The sequence below is a fragment of the Pseudochaenichthys georgianus genome, chromosome 1 (genome assembly GCF_902827115.2).
Source record: "Pseudochaenichthys georgianus chromosome 1, fPseGeo1.2, whole genome shotgun sequence".
Taxonomy (NCBI): domain Eukaryota; kingdom Metazoa; phylum Chordata; class Actinopteri; order Perciformes; family Channichthyidae; genus Pseudochaenichthys; species Pseudochaenichthys georgianus.
Genome location: NC_047503.1, coordinates 28,188,317 through 28,204,910, shown reverse-complemented (window position 1 = coordinate 28,204,910; position 16,594 = coordinate 28,188,317). Strand labels below are relative to the sequence as shown.

Below are 16,594 nucleotides of genomic sequence, written 5' to 3'. Positions count from 1 at the left end.
TAATGCATGATTCAGGTTAAAATACTCAGCATTTCATACACATGAGTTTATAGAAATGTGTTAAAGTAGGCCACTCATACTTACTTTGATCAGATCATATAAGTATGAATATGTCCTTCTTTCTTCTACTTTGTTATGTAGGCCTACCCCTGGTATTGTCAGGTTGGTTGTACACACTGTTAACGTACATAGATATAGAGACAATGACAGAGATATGGATTTTGTTGTAAGAATTCTTACATTTATAAATACAAAATATTTCCATATTTATAATACCTACTGAAGTCATAGTACATAATTAAACGTAAAGTAAAAAACAGGACAAATGTTGCATGCCATAAAGCACCCTTCATTCATTTTGTTAAAAAAAGGGGAAATAATCAGACGTAAGCACGTCTGTCCCATGGATGTATAATAAGGTCTGTCCCCCTTCCGGTGTCTTCCGGTTACTGCGGCGGATGTTGATGTTTTGTTTCGGACCAAAACGATGTGAACTCTTTCGTCTCCGGGACGGGTGGATATTTCTGTGCGGTTGTCTTCACGGTTCTCAGTGTACTGTTTTAACGATACCGTTTCGCTGTTCGTCGGTATCGTGTCTGTCCCGGTGTCGGTCCCGGGAAGCGCGAGGCCGAGTTGTGCGATGATGGAGGACTTTGACGAGATCTACGAAGAGGAGGAGGAGGAAGAAGAGGACGAGGACAGGGCCGCGGAGGAGCAGCTCCTCAAGTACGCCCCGGACCCGGTGGTGGTGCGAGGGTCCGGCCACGTCACTGTGTAAGCACCCGGCGACACTTAGGGGCCCCCAGAGAGGAGTTTACCGGTACCGTTAAGAGATCAGCAGCCGCGGTCTCCGTGGATCACTGGCTGTTAACTGAGTTAGCATGGTGACATAGCCCAGACAGCTAGCTACTAAATTAGCACCCAGCTAACTGGCTATAAGTGGTTGATTAGATTGAGCTTTCGTTTTAGCTAAAGTAGCTACATATTAAATAATTACATACTTTTTTTAACGTATGTTGTTGTATTTGCTATTTTCTTGTTATCTAAAGTAGAAGTAAAACTAGAACTACCAAAGAGCAGGGATACTTTGTTACAAGTAGCCTACAAGTACAAAAGTATTGGCATCAAAATATACTGAAGTACTATAAGTAAAAGTTTCCATTATGCATTGGCCCAACTCAGAGTTATACATGTTTTGATCATAATTATTGATGCATTAAAGTGTTTATCACAGCTTGTAAAGGTGGAGCTAATTGTTGTATAGTGCAAGCTTGTGAATTTACTCCAGGTGTGACTAAAGTCTTATTTAAGTGTTGATTAGGTTTCACATCATTAATCCAAATCTGCAAAGTAACTAAAGGTATAAATAAATGCAGTAGAGTAAAAGTACATTAAACATCTGAATCAACCTCTGAATTGTAGTGAGGTATAAGTCCCTGAAAATGTAACTTTACTGTTACCCTCAATAACATTTCTGTGTAGCTAGCTACTGTGTTAAAAAAAGTTGTTGTCACAGTATTAACTGAAGGAGCACACAACGTGCTGATGATTCACTTGAAATTAAAAGTGTTTCGTTGTTCACTGCTCTCTCGCACACTACAGTGTTGATACTACATTGTATGCCACCACATCTTGTGTTACTCTTGTTGGCTTATATGGCTGTGTAATGTAGTGAAAAACAAGATGTATGATGTTGTGGGCAATCACTTTTGGTTTGATTTAGGTTTAGGGTACATGGTCATATTGGGTTTTTGGGGGTCTAACACAGCCATGTAGGCTTATCATTTTTGACATACCTAAGATAATTAATATCCGATTATATGTTGTCTGTTTTATGGGGCTCCTTTTATAAATCAGATGGTAGATATGAGGAAGTTTATCCTTTGGCATATTTAACTTGTCAAAAATAACCCCTGATAGCTGCAGGTGTAAACTGCAATTTAAAATAGTGGTAGACTTGATGCCCCTTTTGTAAATTTTATTTTAACTGCACATATTTGCCTATGTATAACTGAGTAAGGTTTTCCCTCTCTCCCACAGGTTTGGGCTTAGCAACAAATTTGAGTCAGAATTTCCTTCAGCACTTACAGGAAAGGTGAGTGTCTTGTTTTAATAAATAATGCATATGATTCATGGCAAAATCACATTTTCTCATCTAAAATATTTACCTTATATTCTACCAACCAACACATCATACATAATATATGATGCATGTTGTTCTCTGTTGGCACAAACAGTGTTGATAGTAAATCACATGGAAATGCAGATTACATTTATGTGGCCTAGATTCAATTGATTTAGAACACTACTCAAAGCATTGCAACCCTGCATCTGAAAACACTCAATGTTACTAACTGTATGTGCACTTCCTCAGGTGGCACCAGAGGAATTCAAAGCCAGTATCAACCGTGTGAACGGCTGCCTGAGGAAAACACTGCCGGTGAATGTGCGGTGGCTCCTGTGTGGCTGCCTCTGCTGCTGTTGCACATTGGGCTTCAGTTTGTGGCCGGTCATCTGTCTCAGCAAGAGGGTGAGAAACCAATCCGTTTTTCATATCCATCAACATCATAGTGGAAAAAGGGATAATAATATCAAGTAATTTTCTCGTTGCCTTCCAGACAAGAAGATCTTTAGAGAAACTCCTTGAGTGGGAGAACACCAGACTTTACCACAAGGTGAGCATTGAAGGTGTACATTTAATTTGTACCCCTGTAATTATGTTATATGTCCTTTTTGTTTTCTGTTGTTTTTATGTTTAACCAATGTGCTGCAGGTCTCCCTTGAAAAAGAGATCGTTGATCTCAATGGGATTTTACCTGGTTAAATAAAGGCTACAAACAAACAAAATGTTTTTTGAGAACTTAATATGAAATGTTATGAAAATGTCTGATCAATATTGCTCTCTGTTTGCAGTTGTGTTTGCATTGGATACTAAGCAAAAGGAAGTGTGAAACCAACAACATGATGGAATATGTAAGTATCTGTTTGAGAGACAATAATAACATATAAAACACAAGGTCTGGTACAAAGATGACATAGTTTACAACTTGAAATACAGTATATATCATGGCGGCAATAAGTGTATTCTCGTCAAACCAATGCAAGGTAAACTGGGAATGACCATATCCATGTCATAACGTAATCTGCTAGGGAATGTATGCTTGAATGTATTTCATTGTTTCATGCAGTGACCAGCTGAAGTTAAGCTTGGCTTTACATTTTTGCTGGAAAACCATGCATATTTTCTGAAACCTACATTGCTAATATTGGTTTGAACTTTGCCTTGCACATACAACCTATGATAAGTGGTAATTAATCACAATGTATGGGTTATATATCAAATTCCTCATGTGTTCCTCAAAGACAATCTTTCGATTTTTCCTTCCCGTCACTCTTTTTTCAAGGATGTTTCTTTTACTGAATTGTTTTCATTTTAGATTTTCTATAAATAATGAAAAATGATAATGAATAATCCACTAAATAAATACCCGGCACATTAATGTACCTGATATCATTGATGCACAACGTAAAACCTGAGATGTTAAATTGATAGCTACCTAAATTGAAACGCCATTTCCTACCACTTCTCCACCCTCTCATAGTAACAGCTTTCCCTCTTATCTCCTGCAGGTAATCCTAATAGAGTTCCTACCTAAGATCCCCATCTTCAGACCGGACTAGCCCAAGTGTGGCGGATCTTCAACCTCCACGGCTGCCCAGATCTGTCATAGAACTACAATGGCTGCCAAGCTCCTGAAGAAATTCCCTAATATTTATGTTTACAGGGTAGCATCGATTTTCCCTCTTCTCTTTTACCCGTTCTCTCGCACATAACTTCTCTTTACCCTTGTTTACAAATCCAGCATCCCAACACTTGTTAATGGATTGCATTCACCATTAAATCACGACTTAGCGAGCAAGCGGGCACACTGTTAAGCCACACTAGCCAGCACCAACCTGGGGATGTCAGGGGAGAACCAGCTATGGGCAGCGTTATGGATTTTGGAGCTGGAGACTGGACTCCTAAATTGAGTTCTCTGAGCTATGACTGGAATTGTGTCCCTGGTATGTTCTCAAAACTAAGCACATGGCACAGTCAGACCATGAGAAAAAACCTTCACGTTACCTACTGTCTCACCACCAACTTCACCTGCAAAAAAACACCCCAGTGCATTTGTAAAAGTTTCTTTGGTTCTTTAGATCATTATTTAAGGCTGCGGATGCAACATAACGCACAACCTTCATCCAAATCAACTCTGTAGCGGACTGCCTAGTCTTACAGGAGCATGCTGGGCTCTCAAATGTCACTCCTCTTCTCCACAAGCAGACATCCTCCTGTCTCCTTTATATCTCTGCATCACCCCTAATCCAGTGACAATCACACAGTCTGACTGTATTCTCCGTGGTATGAATGGGTCTTAATGCTGAACAGTTTACCTGGAACAATTTGTCTTCAACATTATGTTTGTCCAGGTGATGGGCTGGCTGCCTAGCAACTGCTTTTAATGTGCAGTGGAACAAGTAAGCTGGAAGAAAGCCACTTGTGAAGCAGACACTTACATCTCAAGTTTTGTTTACTTAAATAGTGAAAATGAGTGAGTCAATGCTTGCAAAACTTTTCACTGTGTTATGTGTGTGTCTTTGAGAGAGAGAAACAAGCAAAAAAGAGACATCAGACATTAAGAGAGACTATACTCTGTAAAGCAGGGTTCTTTCTTTGATGCTATTGTTTGCCATAAAATATCTTTGTTGCTTTTGTTGTACTTTATAAATGCGCGAGTGTGCATATAGTCTGTGCATTTGTGAAATGGGCCTTTTTGTTTTTTGATAAGATTTGCCATTGTTTTCTTTATGGTCACATGTCAACACTAAAGCACACAATGAGTCCTTAACACCGCCACATGGCCTCTCTTCCTTATCTGCTGACCTTGGGTTACCTTATGAATGCTCAAGTTAAGGATGCGGCTCTTCTGAGAAAGATAATCTGTTAAGATATTATCTGACTAATACAGAGGTCTGGGGTTACCATAGGTGTTAGGTCCTCTTTATGAGGTGTTAGATAATACCAGGGTTCTGTATCATGAAGCAGGATAACTTAAATTAGCTTGATAATTGTGCTGAGTGTCACCAGACTACTCCAAAGTTGGTTAGTGGACTTCAAGCTGCAGCACTAAACAGTTTTTTCATATTCTGAAATATTCTATTAATGAAAATGGCAGAATTTTCCAGCAGCAGGCCGATGTTTTCCTTCAGGAGTAAGAGACCAATACAGAGATAAAAGAGTGCACATCTTAAACTTTGGTTCATCATTTGGCTGCAAACACGACTCCAAATGAATGCTCATGTGGCTTTTTTGGTTCGTCCTTTATCTAGCATCTCATTTATCTAGCATCTCATTTATCTTATGAAAAAGCTGTAATACACATTTTAAACCTTTCAACATGTATCATAAAGCACAATTTAGTTTGATGAAACGTACAACCATTTATCCATAAAGGATGGCATATATTTAGCGTTTCCCACTCGGCACACCTCATGATTTATTAAAACATCCACAGACTAAGATTGAGAAAGGCCATTTTGATTGAGGTCACACAGCTCCAGTGATTGTATGAGTCACTCTCAGGGGATTATACTTATAACAACATGTATTATTGGAAAATCCTACGGTCAGGTTTGTTCCAGAGTTACATCAGGGGCTCCTGTATAATACTCAGATAACACATTGAATAATCAATAACTAATACATTTGGCTGTGAAAATTGAAAAATGCCCCTTAGATAAAGAAAACTAACCTTTCTGTGGTCTTCTTATTTCATAGTAAAGGAAGCACATACTCCATGGAACCACAAAGAGTGCAGACATTGTGTTCGTTTATATGTTTAAATACACAAACATACACTATTGCCTCTGGGTAATAAAATGATATCAGTCACTTTCCTATATTTCTGATTGTGATCTGTTCTATATGAATCAAGGCATAAGGCCATATGCAGATATTTGTGGTGTGAGTGCGTATGTGTGTATGCAGATTCAAATGTTCTTCGTAGATCTCAGACTGTGATCGAATCCTGCACAGAAAATGAGTCCTTTTTTATATAACCCTGTGTGTGTGTGTGTGTGTGTGTGTGTGTGTGTGTGTGTGTGTGTGTGTGTGTGTGTGTGTGTGTACGAGGGAGAGAAATATATATGTACATATGACTCATGAGCAGGTATGCAGATGTACAGTAATAAACTACCAATAAACAAGGCTATGGGCATCCAAGTCTGCGTGATTTCCCCCCCCCCTGCTTGTTGACATTAAAGGTCCCCTATTATACTCTTTTTCACCAATATATTATAGGTCTCACATTTATACAAAACATGCCTCTGAAGTGTTTGGCTCGAAATACCAAACAAATCATGCAAGCAATAACCCCTCTGTTTCAGCTCTGTTCCAAAAGTGGTGATTCTGTGTCTGCTTTAAATGCTAATTAACTGCCACTCCCCCTGCAGAGTGTGATTGGTTTGAAAAAATACAATGTTGCTCTAGGAGGAGATTCAGGTGATAAGGTGGGCGGGTGATACCTCGGTTGGTTATGATGAGTGATGCAGTGACGAGTCCTAATACCCGGAAGGGAGTTAACATTTTACCACTACCGGTTCCCTCGTCTCAGAGTCAATGGGATTTCTCCATAGGATTTTGGAAATTAGCTGGAAATAAGGTCTGTGGTTGACACAAATTGAAGAGACGGATCACGTTTTGTTCTAAGGGTTTACGTGTCTGAAAAAGTACCTGTGCTCTTGCAAACTGTTAAAACAAAATCTTCAACTTGTACAATTTTGAATCTGTATTTTTGAATATCGATCCTAAGTTGGCGTGACATTGAAGCAGCGACAAAACCTTGTGACCAAGTGGCCAACATCTGCCCAGCTCATTTTCAGACAGGTTTTGATATAAATAGATCAGGACAAATCGAGAGAAAATATTTTAACCTGAAACTTTCACAATCTCACACAGAGGGGACACATATGCATGTGCAAAAGACATGAAAAAGTGGATTTTGCATAATAGGTGACAAGGCTGGAGCCACACGAGGACGATAACGCAAACGGACCAAAATCGATATCAAAAAAGTCTTCCGTCCACACGCAATAGGCACCAGAAACGTGTCCGTTCACACAGGACCGCACAAAAGCGCTGGAGACGCTGTAGTACATATGCCGGGCCTGTAAGTGTACTCCTGCCACGCATGGTTGCCCTTCTGTTTATTCTCCGCTGTGGACGCTCTGGCTCTTTTTCTCCCTCCCCGAGGCAAGCGTTTGCTCCTGCTGTAAATATCTCCGGTAGTCCACCAGCAGATGAAAAACACCCGTCTTCCAAGGGACGAGGGGACCGTACAGCAGAGTTTCAGTTAGATTTTTTTCCGCCGGTCAACATGTCCGTTAAAGTTTAAATCTTCCGTACAAAATTAGAAAAGTGCCGGTCAAAGGTCTTCTTTGTTATTTATTGAGCTCTAAAACAAATTGATAACGACTCTGTTCTCTGTATAATAATATAAGAATAATAAACGGTGGCTGCCTCTCTTTTCCTTCCCCTCTTCAGTTCTGACTGCCCACCAGCAGCAGGAGACGTGGGGAGAGGGAGACAGGGCCGTTTGACCCCCCAGAGCGCTCCGTTTGCAGATCTATCCACCTTGGGACCCGTTGTCGTTTGCGGGGTCGTTTACTGTCATATTCTGTCGTCATAGTGTGGCCGAACGGTCTATATGACACAAAACTGTAACGGAAATGACCGTATGCTCCCTGTGGGGCCGGGGCCTAAATCACATGCGACTGGAGTTTCCCTTTTAATTTAGCATTATATGCGGGGTGCACATAACTTTTTTGCCCTGGTTCTCAAAGGAGCACCTGGAGATGTTGCTTGGTGCTCATCCTTAAAATGAAAAACCGTAACTTTTGAGGGGGTCTTGACTTTATTTGCCAGACACACGGCATTGAACACACGTGCAGAGGTGAACACAGAACACACATGCAGAGGTGAACAGAACACACATGCAGAGGTGAACAGAACACACATGCAGAGGTGAACAGAACACACATGCAGAGGTGAACACAAGACAACATTAGCACCACCACACTGTAAAACAGTTCATGTCAGTTCAACTTGCAAATGAAAGTCCACCTGCTGCCTTGAAAAAGCAAATCAAGTCAACTTGAAGACAATCTTTGTTTCAACTCATTAATGCAAGTCAGTCTCGTTGATATGACTTATACTTAGAGTTGAGACAACTACCAATCTTACATTATTAGGGCAAGAAAACTTTATTTACCTAGTCAAATAAACTTACATTTCAATATTATAATAACTCACACTTTCAAGTTCTACATTTATATAACTCATAATTTCAAGTTAGGAAGATTGTAATAATGCATTTGTTTCAACTTAGATATATTAGTTGTATTGACTTCGGATAGCAAGTTTACATAAATGAATAATAATTCTTGCAGCGAATTTGTTCAGATATATAACATTTATTTAAAAAAAACATGTTATACATCAACTTATACCCAAAATGTAATTGGCAATAGAAAATGAAACCATACAATACACTTGCATGACCATGCTGCTGACCATACCCGAGTTAGTCAGGTCTCTCGCCTCACTGCAGTAACATACACACCTGAAACGTTGAGGTATGCACAGTTGCACACATATTCACTTAAAAATGAAACCCGAACAAGACATCACACTACTTTTAAAACACACATCAACAGAGGATGACAGCTGGCCCCAAGGACACTGGTCATACGACACTTTTTCTCATCTCTGACACTGACTGCGTGACCTAGGCATTTTTTAATTTTTGCTTGGGTACACTGAAGCCGAGATGGAGATATGCAGAGTAAGATCTATGGTCTGCTGTCAAAACTTTACAAACTACACTGCTGAAAACAAGAACAATATATAGAATAACAGTCCAAAACAGAAACTCCCTTCTTCCAGGAGCTATGACAGTCATTTGTTTAGAGGTGATATTTCAGCAGTTTATTTCTGAGTCCATGGATTCTTGCAGAGCACTGGTCTGGTTTGATGGTCATGATGACCTTTTGAAGGAACTCAAAAGAGTATTTCATGTTGCGGGGGTACTCGAGGTTGAGGCAGTAGATTGCCCCCATTAACATGGCAAAGCCTGTGGGCACATCTCGGAGGTCATGTAGGATGATCTTCTCTTCTACCACCATGGCCACATTGAAGACTTCCAGAGGAAATGAGTCAAGCAGAGGGCCTTCATGTCCAATCAACAGTCCAACCTGCATTCCTTTCAGGATCACATCGAGGGTTTCTCCATGAGCCTAATAACAAAGACACATACATCTTAATTGACTGTTCCAAACTTGAAATAAAAACACGACAAATTGCTGGTGGTCATAATTTTTTCAGTAATTATTGCAATTCCTAAATTAACAATAGTAATACTTAAACAATACACACTATTGTAACAATGTGTCACGGAGAGACTCTGAGGCATGAACTCAATTGCACGACTCAGATAGTGTTTTCAAAAATAAAGACTTTACTGGAATTTAGCACAGTAATCAAAACAAGGAAAACAAATATACTCTTTCGAGGAAAACTAGCAAGTGATCAATGAGGTAGATCCGTGGGAAGTCCGTGAGGTAATCAGGAACGTGGGTCATAGTAAGACAACGAACTGACAATGAACAGGAGGAAGCTACCACAATATATACACAGGTAAAGGGGACACAGGTGGAAACAATCAGGGCGGGGAAACAATCAAGGACGCAGGAGACAGAAAAGGGGCGGGGAGCGTGGAGGCCTGAAATGAGAGGGATGATTAATTAAGGGAATAAACATAAAGCACAGGGCAAAGGGACATGACAAAACTAACATAAAGAATAAACTTTCACTATTAGTTTCCTAGACATGACAGTACCCCCCCTTCTAGGGACGGCTCCTGACGGCCCAGGCTCCTCTGAGTTGAGGCGGTCAAAATCCTCAATGAGGCTTTTATCTATGACGAAGCGGGAAGGAATCCATATCCGCTCCTCAGGACCATAACCCTTCCAGTCAACCAGTAGCTGTCGCCCTCTACCCCTTTTCCGACTAGCCAATATCTTCTTGACGGTGTAAACCGGACCTCCATCAATCATCCGGGGGGGCGGGGGGGGTTTGGCGGTGGGAACCATAGCGCTCTCCTTCAAGGGTTTTAGTTTCCCTACATGGAAGGTGGGATGTACCTTCATGGACCTGGGAAGCCGTAGTCTCACTGAAACCGGGTTGATGACCTTGGTGACGGGAAAAGGACCCACAAACCGGGGAGCCAATTTACGGGAGAGTACGTGGAGGGGAAGGTCTCGTGTAGAAAGCCAGACTTTTTGGCCTGGCTGGTATACAGGAGCTGGTCGGCGTTTTCGGTCTGCTGCTCTTTTCACCAGTTGTGAATTCCTGCAGAGGATCTTCCTAGCCGCAGCCCACACGCGCCGACAACGCCTGACCAGCGCGTGGGCAGACGGGACCGTGACCTCCCTCTCCGTGGCTGGGAACAGTGGCGGCTGGTAGCCATAAACACAGTGAAATGGGGACAGGCCCGTGGCAGAAGTAGGGAGGATGTTGTGCGCATACTCAACCCAGGTGAGGTGCTCGCTCCAGGAGGATGGATTCTGGGACACCAAGCAGCGCAAACAGGTCTCCAGTTCTTGATTTAGGCGCTCTGTCTGGCCGTTAGACTCCGGATGGTATCCTGACGAGAGACTGACCGTGGCACCGATGAGGCAGCAGAACTCCTTCCAGAAGCGTGACACAAACTGGGGGCCCCGGTCGGAGACAATATCCTTTGGGAAACCATGAAGCCGAAACACATTATGCATCATGACCTCAGCCGTTTCCTTCGCTGAGGGCATCTTGGGCAGAGCAATGAAATGTGTCATTTTCGAAAAACGGTCCACTACCGTAAGAACTGTGGTTTTACCTCTAGAGAGGGGCAGGCCAGTGACGAAGTCCATGGAGATCTCTGACCAGGGTCTGTTGGGAATAGGGAGTGGTTGTAATAGTCCTATTCGTGCCCTGGAAGAGGTCTTGTTTCGAGCGCAGACAGGGCACGCCTCCACATACTCCTTCACCTCCTTCTCCATGGATGTCCACCAGAAACGTTGTTTTATGATGAACATAGTTCTCTTGACTCCAGGGTGACAGGTGAGCAGCGAAGTGTGAGCCCAGTGGATCACCTGTGGTCGCTCGGCCTCCTGAACGAAAAGCCGGTTAGGCGGGCAACCCCTTGGTGCAGGAGCTCCAGCATTGGCTCGTATTACCTCCTTCTCTACTGACCAAGTCAGCGCTCCTACCACCCGGTTTAATTGGATGATGGGTTCCGGCTCCTTGACTGCAGGCACAGGGTCAAACAGACGGGACAGAGCATCAGGCTTGACATTCTGAGACCCCGGCCTGAAGGAAAGAACAAAGTCAAAACGGTTGAAAAACAAGGTCCACCTAGCCTGGCGGGAGTTCAGTCTTTTGGCCTTTCTTATATACTCCAAGTTTTTGTGATCGGTCCAAACCACGAAAGGATGCTCGGCTCCCTCCAACCAATGCCTCCACTCTTCCAGTGCCAGCTTCACGGCCAGCAACTCACGGTTTCCCACGTCGTAATTTCTCTCTGCTGGGGAGAGCTTCCTGGACAGGAAAGCGCAGGGGTGAAGTTTGTTGTCCTTCTGTAGTCGCTGGGAGAGGACCGCTCCCACCCCTTCGTTGGAGGCATCCACTTCTACCACAAACTGACGAGTGGTGTCCGGCAAGGTGAGTATGGGAGCAGAGGTGAACATTCCTTTAAGCCGAGAAAAAGCCTCCTCAGCCTGAGGAGACCACAAAAAAGGCACTTGAGGGGACGTGAGGACATGAAGAGGGGCCGCAATAGCACTGAACCTCCGCACAAAACGTCTGTAAAAATTAGCAAAGCCTAAAAACTGCTGCACTTTCTTACGAGAGTCAGGGGTAGGCCAACAAGCTACTGCGCTAACCTTCTCTGGGTCCATCCTAACCTGACCTGGCGAAATGATGAAGCCCAAGAAAGTGACTGTCTCTGCATGGAATTCGCATTTCTCTGCTTTGACAAACAACCCATTCTTGAGCAGCTCTTGTAGAACCTGGCGGACATGTTGTTTATGGGTGTCAAGGTCAGGGGAGTAGATCAGAATGTCGTCAAGATATACAAAAACGAAACGGTTCAGAAACTCCCTCAATACGTCGTTGATCATAGCCTGGAACACAGCAGGAGCATTTGATAATCCAAATGGCATTACACGGTATTCATAGTGGCCTGAAGGGGTGTTGAAACCCGTCTTCCATTCATCGCCCTCCCTGATCCTGACTAAATGATAAGCGTTACGCAGGTCTAACTTGGTGAAAACCTTGGCTCCCTGAAGCTGCTCGAAGGCTGACGAGATGAGAGGAAGGGGGTACCGGTTTTTAACCGTAATGTCATTGAGAGGTGAGTAGTCAATACAGGGCCTAAGAGACCCATCCTTTTTCCCAACAAAAAAAACCCCCGCTCCTGCTGGTGATGAGAAAGGGCGAATAAGGCCTGTTTTGAGGGAGGCATCAATATAGTCCTTCATGGCCTCTTTCTCAGGTCCTGAAATAGCATATAGTCGACCCTTAGGAATTGTAGACCCAGCAATCAGGTCGATAGCACAGTCATAGGGGCGGTGAGGCGGAAGAGTCAGAGCCTTGGATTTACTGAATACTTCACTTAAATCGTGGTAGCAGGAAGGGACTGAAAGAACATCAGGAAAATATATTTCTGGGATAGTTCCCTGCCTAACCCTCCCAGTGTTACCTCTTCTGTCAATCTCCGCTACCTGCTTAACACAGTGATCTCTGCAATTCTTTCCCCACCCCTCCACCCTCCCAGATTGCCAATCAATGTGAGGGTTATGAAGTTTCAACCAGGGAAACCCCAAAATGAGTGGATGTTGGGCTGAATTAAACAAGTGAAATGACATTGTCTCGTGATGGTTATCATCACATCTTATTTCTAAAGGCTCTGTTTGGTGAGTCACTTTAAACAACAGCCGCCCATCGAGAGCACTCGCTTCAAGAGGCTGGGGTAGAGGTTTAGTTTGTATGTCCAATCTTTTAACTAAACCCCAATCCATCAGACTTTCGTCTGCCCCTGAGTCAATGAGTGCACCATGAGTAACCACATTGTCTCTGATTTTTACCTGGATGCGGGTCAGGGTGCGAGGAGGAAAGTCAGAGGAAGAGATCCGGCTCACCAACGTACTCCTCTTTATTGGTGAGCCTCCTCTTTTACCGGACAAGCCGCTTGTGGATGTCCGCGCTGCCCGCAGTAGAAGCACAGGCCCTCCTTTAATCGACGCTGACGTTCTGCCATCGAAAGCTTGGCGCGGCCCAACTGCATTGGCTCCTCCACGGAGCCAGGGGGCGCTGTTGTCCGGAACGCAGGTGAGGGGTGACGGGGCCTCCAAGAAGAAGTAGTATCCAGCGGCGAGCGTCTCCTCTGGGGAGGCGGATCAACCGCATCCTTGGATTTATTCCTTCTCCTCTCCGTCAAACGATTGTCTATCCGTATTGCCATGGATATGACAGAGTCCAAGTCAGCGGGCAGATCGAGAGGCGCCAGCTGGTCTTGTAGGGAATCCGAGAGACCGCTGACAAAAGCGTCAAACAATGCAGCGGAGTTCCAGCCGCTATCGGCTGCCATAGTCCGGAACTCGATGGCGTAGTCAGCCACACTCCGCTGATGTTGTTTCAGCTTAATCAGAGCCCGAGCTGCTTCCCTGCCCGGCGTGGTTTGATTGAAGATCTTTCTCATAGTGTCTATGAAGTTTTCCAGAGACCCGCAGATGGGGGAGCCTCGGGACCACTCTGCCGTAGCCCACGCTGCTGCTCGGCCGGAAAGATGGGAGATCATGAAAGCCACTTTGGAATTCTCCGTGGGAAAATCAGCCGGTTGGTGGTGATAGTGTAACTCACACTGCACAATGAACGTCCGGCAGCCCTCCAAGTCTCCGGAGTATTTTTCGGGTGGAGCCAGACGCATGGAAGTACTGTGCGGCTCAGTGGACCGGTTGGGATCGGAACCGGTCGCCGCCGGAACCGGGGGAGTCGTGGGAGGAGAAGCAGCCTGCAGGTGAGTGAGCACACGCTGGACCTCAGCTGCCAGCAGATTCACCTGGGTTGTCACCGATGATTGTAGTTCCCCGTGGCTGTTGGATAGGTGCTGCACTCCGTGCTGTATGGCGGCCATCTGCTCTTCTTGTTGCCCAAGACGTTGGTCCTGAGAGCGGATGGCGTTCTTTAGCTGGTCTGAGTCGGCTGAGTTCATTTTAATGGTCAGTTTGTACTGTCACGGAGAGACTCTGAGGCATGAACTCAATTGCACGACTCAGATAGTGTTTTCAAAAATAAAGACTTTACTGGAATTTAGCACAGTAATCAAAACAAGGAAAACAAATATACTCTTTCGAGGAAAACTAGCAAGTGATCAATGAGGTAGATCCGTGGGAAGTCCGTGAGGTAATCAGGAACGTGGGTCATAGTAAGACAACGAACTGACAATGAACAGGAGGAAGCTACCACAATATATACACAGGTAAAGGGGACACAGGTGGAAACAATCAGGGCGGGGAAACAATCAAGGACGCAGGAGACAGAAAAGGGGCGGGGAGCGTGGAGGCCTGAAATGAGAGGGATGATTAATTAAGGGAATAAACATAAAGCACAGGGCAAAGGGACATGACAAAACTAACATAAAGAATAAACTTTCACTATTAGTTTCCTAGACATGACACAATGAGCATTATATTGGCTATGGCAAAACCTCAAATTAAGCGAGAGAAAAGTAAATGTATAATATAAGTAATATAGTGACTTACATCACACATCCTGATAACGTTGGAGGAATCCTCTGCAAAAAATATTGGAAGACCGAGTAGGGCAGCCCAGTGTGCGAACTATACCACGGTCTCCGGGGGAGCAGGGATTTTTGTTTTTTTTTGCGGGGGGGGGGGTAAATGCTGATCCGTGCATTAATAGCAACAGCACAGACATAGGCCTATTATAAAGACAAAACCTGTTGCACACGGGGTGGTGCCACAGGTCTACATTTACATGAAACGTCCTGATGGATCATGTTCATGTCAACAGATTTCCCGAGCATGTATGGGCTACGCAAACTTCAATCAACTTGATAATAAATAATCCACGAACCACCAATGTAACGTTTGACTGTTTAATTAAATAAATTTAAAATGACTCAAAAACAGGCTACATTGTTTCACATGGGCTATAGCCTATTATGGCTGTAGCCTACACAGAGCCGAACACACGCGATAAGAGCAGCCAGCGGCACCAACCATGAACAATATTAATATTAATAATACAGCTATAGCACCACACAACCCTCTCACTGCCTGGAGAGACGCGACGCCACACACACTACACAACGGCTCGTCTTCTTGTGTCTCTTCAGCCCCCAAGTTAACGTTAGCTGTCAAGTTAGCACTAGCACTGACGTTAGCTCCCTCCTCTCTCGGTTCTGTTGTAGCAGCAGTCACAACGTACGATGTGCTACCACCATGTGCTACATTCGGTTGGTCTTCTTGATCAGGTTGTTTGGCCGTCTTTTTAAAGAAATTGCCCAAGGTACGTTTTTCTTTTTCTTTTCGACATGTCAGTGTAACAGAGTTATAAAGGTTGGTGTAAAATCCAGGTTAAATTGGAGAATTACGCCATCTGGTGTTACAAACGTGTGCCTGCATTGCTGTAGCTTTGTTACCGCAATGGATTGTGGGAGGTCCTCATACCGCGTGAGGATTTGTTGAGAGTAAGGTGCTATTGTATTATGTCTGTGGACAAAATGTATGTTATTATTTTATTAGGACAATAACGTTCTGTTGTGTTTGTTTAGTTTAATGTTAGTCGTTTAATGCTCACAGCAACATGTTTCTGTGTGATTCGCTATTTGTGTTATATGATTTATTAATGTGTTCGTCAATAGCTAATTTGAGCTAATAGGCTAACGTGAGCGTGGTGCTATCTCTCCAACAGAACGCAGCTCACGTGTTGATTGTATGTGTCCATTGCAATGCAGGTATGTGAGTTTTGTACACCAGTTTGTTTATGTTTAATGTTTCACATTGTTACCACTATACGATCATTGTTGTGTTGTTGAATATTGGATTGTAAAGGAGATTTATATATACCGCGTGAGGATCTGTTGAGAACCGCAGCTCACGTGTTGATTGTATGTGTCCATTGCAATGCAGGTATCCTATGTATGGAATAAACTGAAGTAATCACCAGCTCTGAGTGGTCTGTTGCTGAGAGGACACCACACCGGGGTTACATCAGCAGCAGCAACAATGCCTGGTAAACATGCAGTGCTAACTAAACGAGCTTGTGAGTGAGTGGGTAGTGGGTGGAGCTGCGGGCAGCGTGCAAGCAGGCGACACTTTTTTCATGAATCATAAACTCTAAATATAATTTTATTTCACTTATTTTACACCTTTGAAAAAAAAAAACATGCCCAAAATGGAATTTATTTGGTCATCATATCAGTATTTTAGAGAG

At 43.7% G+C, this 16,594-nt stretch overlaps 1 protein-coding gene across 1 annotated transcript; it reads left to right on the top strand.

Annotated features, from left to right (window-relative positions):
* The first annotated feature begins 457 nt into the window (after window positions 1-457).
* Window positions 458-6,260, top strand: chic2 (cysteine-rich hydrophobic domain 2). Its single transcript, XM_034081724.2, has 6 exons — window positions 458-774; window positions 2,041-2,095; window positions 2,375-2,530; window positions 2,619-2,675; window positions 2,914-2,973; window positions 3,631-6,260. Exons 1-6 carry the CDS (start codon window positions 641-643, stop codon window positions 3,679-3,681), a joined length of 513 nt encoding a protein of 170 aa, XP_033937615.1. The 5' UTR covers window positions 458-640; the 3' UTR covers window positions 3,682-6,260.
* Window positions 6,261-16,594: the final 10,334 nt, after the last annotated feature.

Excerpts from the sequence above, each read along its gene's own strand:
- chic2 (XM_034081724.2), top strand. The coding sequence starts at position 641 with ATGATGGAGGACTTTGACGAGATCTACGAAGAGGAGGAGGAGGAAGAA. Across the intron at positions 2,676-2,913 it reads ACACCAGACTTTACCACAAG|TTGTGTTTGCATTGGATACT; the intron begins GTGAGCATTGAA and ends CTCTGTTTGCAG. Across the intron at positions 2,974-3,630 it reads CCAACAACATGATGGAATAT|GTAATCCTAATAGAGTTCCT; the intron begins GTAAGTATCTGT and ends TATCTCCTGCAG.